The 8442-nt window shown below is 42.1% G+C and overlaps 1 protein-coding gene across 1 annotated transcript; it reads left to right on the top strand.

Annotated features, from left to right (window-relative positions):
- Positions 1–204: 204 nt before the first annotated feature.
- Positions 205–7039, top strand: lrrc8da (leucine rich repeat containing 8 VRAC subunit Da). Its single transcript, XM_056390843.1, has 2 exons — positions 205–552; positions 3456–7039. Coding segments are annotated over exons 1-2 (2562 nt in total). The 5' UTR covers positions 205–551; the 3' UTR covers positions 6017–7039.
- Positions 7040–8442: the final 1403 nt, after the last annotated feature.

The following is an 8442-nucleotide window of genomic DNA, read 5'->3' as shown; positions in this document are numbered from 1 at the left end:
TTCATCACTGCGAACCACCTCTTTCACGTTGTAACATTGTTTTCACGTTGTCATTTGATACATTGTTGGTGTATAATATCGGCTATTAAATATAAACTTTCGTTTCTTTTCAGCCGAGCCGCTGGCCTGTAACACTTTTTTCCGATACGCTGTGAACGCCGCATCAGATAAGCTCGCAGGCGGTGTCTTCGGGAACTTGCCGTAATGTCATCCTCCAATGAGAAGCGCCCATAACACCCACAACAGCGGTCTGTGCGGCTCCATGTTGGATCTACCTTTTCTTAGAAATATATTGCGCCGGAGGTCTGTCTGCGCATATTGTCCAACGCACTGCCGGCTCTGCTCCGCGAGCTCAGGTATGAGGGATGTAACCGACGAACCGTGCTGTCACGAGCAAATGTTCTTTAGAGCTTTGTTTTACACACCGGCGTCATTCCCGCAGTTTTTAACGGGGTTGAGAAATTAGGTTAGAGGCGCACCTGAAGAACGGAGCGAAAAGTGGCATGCAGGCTGAGGAAGAAATAATTGGATTGAGATAACACCACACAGACAGTAAGTATATTTCTCTTACTATGTTTTAAATAATTTATCCAAAGCATAGTAATAATCAATAACTTGACTCTTCCCGCGTGGCCGAGGAGGTAATGATTTCCAGAGAAGAAACTGGTTACCTGGTGTGAATGTTTAACGCCGGGACACATGACGATTCTCAATTTCACATGTTTCAACAGGTCACCTGACCCAGTACACCAACAGATAACTTACTGCGCAAGAACCTCTCACGTGAGGGAAGCAGTCCAATTATTCACCATCCAGCAGCTATAGAAACGTGTTTTTTTTTCTCTCTTGTGGTAGGAAACAGTTCTGCCTAAATACAAAACTGCACACAACATGTTTTCCACATGGCCAGACTGCGACCTATTTCCCTGCTGTCTGGAGCCCATGTGTTAGTCTCAGATCTGACTCTAAGTTAGTTCACACATAACTGTCTGTAACTTTAAACTCATAATTTATCTTCATTAACATGCAGTGCAGTGGCCTTTAAGACGTTGTGAAGTTCATCTTTATCTCTGACTCAGTCCCCGCTCTCAGAGGAAGGGGACTCCCCACCACCCTGCCTCTGCTGCCAGTGCCCCGCCTGTGGCGCTGGGGCTCGCCCTTTCCTGGGGGCCCTCAAGCACAAAGCTTTTTAATTTTTTTTTTCCATTGCTCATTTGGTTGTTTCTTACACCATCTGCTAAGAAAAACCGAGGGAGGGTTTAGGGTTGTGTTACAAACCACTTTGAAGCCACTATGAACTTGTCGCTGTTGTGTGGTCTGTAAACATAATTAGATCCTTAAATATCATGCATTGCCTGGATATAGTCTAAACATAGATGGAACATAAATTTATGATCAACAATTACCATCCCTCTTAGTATGATTTGACCTCCCTGACAGCAATGTAAACATCGTGACACAATAAAGAACGGGAGATATCGAAGCAAAATATAACACTAAAACTTCCATGAAGCACAATGCTGCGAACTCATGACCCTACGAGGAGCTATGCATTCAGCACTGCCTACCACTCCAGCTTAATCAAATTTAGCCGACTGTATAGGCCCTCTGCATGGCAGACACTCTGACATGTCACAGTAGGAAAGGCACAGGTGTTACTAAGAACATTAGCAATGGCTCAGTTCTGTTCAGGTGTCCCAGTAAGCCATGGCAGTGTGACAGTGACAGCGAGTCAGCCTGCACAACAACAGGAAACCAACACCATTTAGCCGTTGTTATAATTTTATAATTTACACCTGTGCTTTGCCTTCTGTGACATGTCAGATGTGATCTTTGAAAGAGGCCTGTTGTTGAGTAAAATGGCACTATGAGAAAACACCAATATAACACCAGCTACACACCAAGGCAAGTATGTTAGTACTGTACTATACTGCTGGATAGGTGCGTTAATTATCTCAATCTTTTCATTCTGTTCCTGTTGGTTTTTGCAGGTAAAATCTGTGTCAACTACAGTGAGAACTACCAAAACATTTGATACTATCACCCTCAAAATAGAGGCCAATTTCTGCATATTACACTGCAAGAAAAAAAACATTCAAACCTTGAAAATTCTTCTTTTGGACACACAGGAGCCAAACTGGAAAATTATCTTTTAAATAAAAAAATACCATTCACACCTCACAGGATAAAGTCAAATATATATATTTCCTTCTTAGAAATGCCCTAATTTTACATTATTCACATGCAGGAAATACCTTCTTTTTGGAGTACAGATCAAACAACAAATCATTTATTAATTCATTTATTCATAAAAACTTCTAAATTAGAAATGGTGCTTTAAATGTGTTTCTTTGGGTCAGAAGCAAGAAAACGGATGAGAGAAGATACAGGCAGCCCTCATGATACAGAAGTGCCACATCTTCTAAATAAGGGGGAAAAAAAGCACAGTTTTCAGTGATTCACTGAATGAATATGTGTGTGCCAAATATCATAGTGAGTCAGAACAGTTGGTGGCCTTATGCTCACATAAAAGGACACTACATTGTTCCAGTAACCACTAGTTGTAACAAGTCCTAATTTAGCACAATCTTGGCTCTGTGTTTAAACATAATTAAAACTTACCTCAATGAAACTGGACTGAGAAGTGAGAGCAAGTGAGAGTTGAGTTTTTACAACACCAGGATAAAATGATGGAGCAGAGTCACACTCAGCGGTGCCTTCACAGTTACACGTTCACACCATGTAGAGCTGGGGGTTAAACGTGTTAGTCGAGCAGCTTTAGCAGGGAGTACGACATGGAAATCTGCTGTGGATTTGCCCCCCAGAAAGGTTTTAACTTCCTTGTGTATGTTTGTGCTGGCTAATTTTTTAAAAAAAATTTTGTTTCCTGAAAGTAATCTAAACAGAGACATTTCACAACCATTTTAAATCGGCTCCAATTATTAGCAATTATAGATTAATTTGTGAAGTATTTTCTCTATCACTCGTTTATTCTTTAAAATGTCATAAAACTGAGAAAGTTGGGGCGTTGTGTGGCGTAGTGGTCTAAGCAGGCGCCCCATGTGTAGAGGCTACAGTCCTCACTGCAGTTGGCCCCGGTTCAAGTCCCACATCTGATGGCCTTTGCTGCATGTTATTCCCCCTCTCTCTGCCTCCTCATTTCCTGTCTCTCTCTACTATCCTGTCCAATAAAGGCACAAAAGCCCAAAAAATATACTTAAAAAACACAGAGAAAATTTAGAGCCCAAGGTAAATTCTTTATATGTCTTTTCTCCAACCAACTGCGTTAAACCCAAAGATAGTACATGTGCAGTGACATAAAAATGTTTGGAATTTTTTGGTTGCAAAATCACTCAAATGATTGAGTCAATTTTTTGCATGTTAATGTAACATACAGTTGATTTAAGTGCAGAATACTCTGAGTACATTAAGTGACTCTCCTCCATTTGTTGCAGTGATGTTCACACTCACTGAGGTTGCATCCTTGAATGACATCCAGCCGACGTACCGCATCCTAAAGCCATGGTGGGATGTCTTCATGGACTACCTGGGGCTAGTCATGCTCATGCTGGCCATATTCGCCATGACCATGCAGATCACCAAGGACCAGGTGGCCTGCCTTCCTTGTTTGGAGGATCCAGACGAGGCCTCAGGACCTAAACCGGACTCATTCGCCCAGCAGAACGCACACGAAGGAGCTTCATCTGCAGCCACCGGGGCCCCTGTGGTAACCACCCTCCCATTTGTCACCAAGGACTTACCAGATGAAGCTGTCCATGAGATCCACGTTACACACCAACACACTGTGGTGGCAGAGAAATATGCCAATCAACCTCAACCAACGGGGGTCAAGACCAATTTGGACTATCAACAATATATCTTTATCAACCAAATATGTTACCATGTTGCCTTGCCCTGGTACTCCAAGTACTTTCCATACCTCACTCTCATCCACACACTTGTTCTCATGGTCAGTAGCAACTTCTGGTTCAAATACCCCAAAACAAGCTCAAAGATTGAGCATTTTGTTTCTATACTAGGTAGATGTTTTGAGTCTCCCTGGACTACGAAGGCTTTGTCTGAAACAGCTTGTGAGGACTCGGAGGAGAACAAACAGAGGTTTACCGGCACCTCCTCAGTACCAAAGCAGGTATCTTTAGAGGGGAAGGATGACGGCGCGGGTGTCAACTCATCCACTCCCATGCTCGGGGTGAAGTTTTCTGCAGATAAGCCCATCGCGGAGGTCCCAAGTAGTATGACAATCCTGGACAAAAAAGATGGGGAGCAGGCTAAAGCCTTGTTTGAGAAAGTGAGAAAATTCAGAGCTCATGTGGAGGACAGTGATTTCATCTACAAGCTTTATGTAGCACAGACCATCGTCAAAACTGTCAAGTTTATTTTGATATTGTCCTACACTTCAACCTTTATGGCCAAGATTAATTTTAAGCACAGCTGTGAACCTGATGTTAAACAGCTAACAGGATACAGAAAGTTCTTCTGTACGCACAATATGGCGTTCATGCTAAATAAGCTGCTTATTAGCTACATGGCTTTGATTTTGATCTATGGGATGGCGTGCTTGTACTCTCTCTTCTGGGTGTTTCGACGACCTCTGAAAGAGTACTCATTCGAGAAGGTCAGGGAAGAGAGCAGCTTTAGTGACATTCCTGATGTCAAAAATGACTTTGCATTCCTCTTACACATGGTTGACCAATATGACCAGCTCTACTCCAAGCGCTTTGGTGTCTTCTTGTCCGAGGTCAGTGAAAACAAGCTGAGGGAGATCAGCCTCAACCATGAGTGGACCTTTGAAAAACTGAGGCAGCTTGTAACCCGTAATGCACAAGACCAGCAGGAGTTGCACCTTTTCATGCTCTCTGGACTCCCGAATGCAGTGTTTGACCTCACAGACTTAGAAGTGCTTAAACTGGAGCTGATTCCCGAGGTGAGGTTCTCGGCAAAGGTCTCCCAGATGACCAGCCTGCAGGAGCTGCATCTCTGCCACTGTCCCGCCAAAGTAGAGCAGACAGGTTTTGCTTTCCTCCGTGACCATCTTCGCTGTCTTCATGTCAAGTTCACAGATGTTGCCGAGATCCCAGCTTGGGTGTATTTGCTAAGGAATTTGAGGGAGCTTAACCTCATTGGCAACTTGAGCTCAGAAAATAACAAAATGATCGGTCTAGAGCCAATGCGAGATTTAAGGCATTTAAAGACATTGTGCCTGAAGAGCAACCTCACTAAGATGCCCACAAACATCACAGAGCTTTCGCAACACTTGATTAAATTAGTCGTACACAATGATGGTACAAAACTGCTGGTACTTAATAGTCTGAAAAAGATGACGAGTCTCATTGAACTGGAGCTGTACAGCTGTGAACTAGAGAGGATTCCCCACGCTATTTTCAGCTTGACCAACTTACAGGAGCTTGACCTGAAATCTAACAACATCCGAACCATAGAGGAGATCATCAGCTTCCAGCACCTCAAGAGGCTGACGTGCCTTAAACTGTGGCACAACAAAATAATCACCATCCCACACTCCATCGGGCAGGTCAAGTCTCTAGAGTCTCTCCACCTCTCACACAACAAACTGGAGACCCTGCCTCCAGCCTTGTTCACTCTACCTAAACTGCGGCACTTGGATGTGGGCCACAACTCCATCACAGTGCTCCCTCCAGATGTTGGCCTCCTCCACAACCTCCAGCACTTAGCCATCAACTCCAACAAGCTGGAGGTGCTGCCCAAGCCTCTGTTCAGATGCAACAAGCTGAAGGTGCTGTGTCTGGGGAACAACGCACTCACCGTGCTGCCGGAGGCTGTGGGTCAACTGGTCCAGCTCACTCAGCTGGAGCTAAGAGGAAACTGTCTGGACAGACTGCCCGCCCTGCTCGGAAACTGCCGCCTGCTGCGCAAAAACTGCCTGGTTGTGGAGGACCATCTCTTTGACACGCTGCCTGTGGAAGTCAAGGAGAGTATCAGCCGAGAGACCAACGTGTCCTTTACAAGTGGCTTATAGCACAAAAACCACAACACTGACAGGCCTGCAGCTCTGGCGGTTCATAACATGCCTGTATAATGGATGGAAGAGACTTTTTATTATTCTAATATCCACAAAAATGAATGCATTCTCTTAATTATTTTAATTGGTTTTCTTAGTTGCTTTTGTATTAAAACAACACAGATTGCTTTTTTGTTGTTGAGTACGTATCTAATTCAGCAATTTGTTTCGTCATTTAGCTTTTCCATAGCTTTAATAAAAGATTAGAAATTTAGCTTCTCTATAGACCAAAACAGCTCCAATGACACAGTATGTAGATTTATCATTATTGTTTTAGGTACTCAGGTATAATTGTTACCATGGGGAACAATCTTTTGCCTTAACTGCTGCTATTTTTTTACAGTGAGGACTTTCACAAACTTAAGGCCAAATATGAATATTTCATGTCGTCTTGTCAGTTTTTCAAACAAGATATTATCCACAGAACAAGTTCTATACGTTATGGAAGCAGACACAATGCAATGCTCCTGTCTTGGTAGTATTTAACTTTTGTTGAAATCATATAACCTTTATTTTCTTTGATGTCTTGTAGCTAACAGAGTGAGTATAGAGTAGTAAACTCCAGTGGAGACTAAGCACCAGAAATGAACCTTCACCTTACTGTTGTAGAGATTGTACACTAAGGCCTATAGTAATTCGTTTGCACAATGAAAACCCAACGATTTAAAGATCAGCGAATGTCCTTTGTGATAATATGTTCTCAGACAATGGTAAGCTGATAAAAGGGAAATCTGAAAACTATCTTTTTTTAAAATCACGCTTTAAAATTTGAAATATGTGATGAAACTGACCACAGGTGAGACTGATTATCCTACATGTCAGAATCATGTACTGACGAGAAACATGTCTGCCTTCTTTCTTCTCTATGTATTTCTGTGTAGGCCTAATTATGTGTGTTCCTGGGAGTTGCTGTAACACCTCAGTGACCCTAAGCTCAAAGTTCACAACTTTATGGCACAATAAAACGAGATTTTAGATGAATGTCTAATCATTATTCATCCACTTCAAGTACACTCCGCTGAACTCAACTACAGTCTCAATGCTGAAATAGACATACAGGTCTCTGCAGTTGTGAAAACACATTTTTGAGGAATCAGAGTAAATTCAAAGGAAAGTAAATATGATGCTTTAATTAGAAAATCCCTTATATACGTAAAACATAAAAATGCATTTTCATCAAGTGTAATATGTTAAAAGTCTTCCCATATTGTACTTAACATGTAAATTTGCATTTCTTTCTTCCTTTTGTTTCCTGTCTACAAAATAAGGGTTTTTGCTCATGTCCCCCTCGGGGCTCTAAGTAAAGTAAAGTTCTTTTGTGACTGAGGTTACAGTGACCTCAGCTGTTCACAGTGAATAGGATCATGACATTAACATGCTGAATCTACAATGAAACAGTTAAATCAGTCCACATTATCTGCTTCCAGGTCACTGTTCACAGTAGAGATGCTTTGGTCTTTGTCTTGACATCACAGTTTTTTTTTTTTCTTCTGGTTTTGTGAGGCTTAACCCACATGATCCATAATCTTTTTCACCAGATGTCTAATGTTAATATGATGAGAATAGATGTCTTGAGCTCATTCATCCATACGATCCTACAGAAGATATTTCTGCTAAATGTATGATTCCTATCAGTAAATTCTCCAGTATATGAGTTGGATTTGACAGGGAACTTAAAAACCAGTAGCATTGTTTGTGTTTGAGTCCTGTTGAGGAGGAACAATACCTTCACTGTTTCTGTGTAGATCTTGGCCAGGTCGCAGAGGTCACGTGTGTTGTCCATGTATGTAGCCCTCTGTTCAACACTAATTGATGGCCTTGCAGAAATATTCTGAATAACTGAACTTTTCCCAAGAGCTTACATCACGATGTACCCGTCCTTGAGATATTGTATCCTGGCGCTAAAGGCTACAGCACATACTGCAGCTTATTCTGTCTACACACATTGACTTTGTTTAGTCTTTGTTTAGTCTAATTCACCTGTCAGCAGATGCTCATGTCTGCTGCACATGCTACTGTGACCTCTGGATAAAATGATGACATTCTAAACACTTCTTGCTATTACTCAACACTGAAACTCAGGAACAGAAAGGGACATTACGACCACAATATCTGCAACTTGGCTGAGGCGCAGATTCCAGTTTCCTCATTGTAAAGTTAGTGTTAACCCTGTAGTGTAATATAACTGAGCCTGTATAAAGGTTTGATGGATTCACATTATTTGCAGTGGTGACCAAAGATGGATCAGTGTCAGCTAAGCCAGGAATGACTTGACCTTTCTATTATCCATGACTAAATCAACCCACTGGGCGCCCCAGGGTAAAAACTGTCCCCAGTGAGAACTGTTGAAGATCATTTATTGAAGCACGAATGTATTTAGGAAT

Source organism: Seriola aureovittata, chromosome 12, assembly GCF_021018895.1.
Source record: "Seriola aureovittata isolate HTS-2021-v1 ecotype China chromosome 12, ASM2101889v1, whole genome shotgun sequence".
In the NCBI taxonomy this organism is placed as follows: domain Eukaryota; kingdom Metazoa; phylum Chordata; class Actinopteri; order Carangiformes; family Carangidae; genus Seriola; species Seriola aureovittata.
This window is presented reverse-complemented; position numbering and strand designations above follow the sequence as displayed.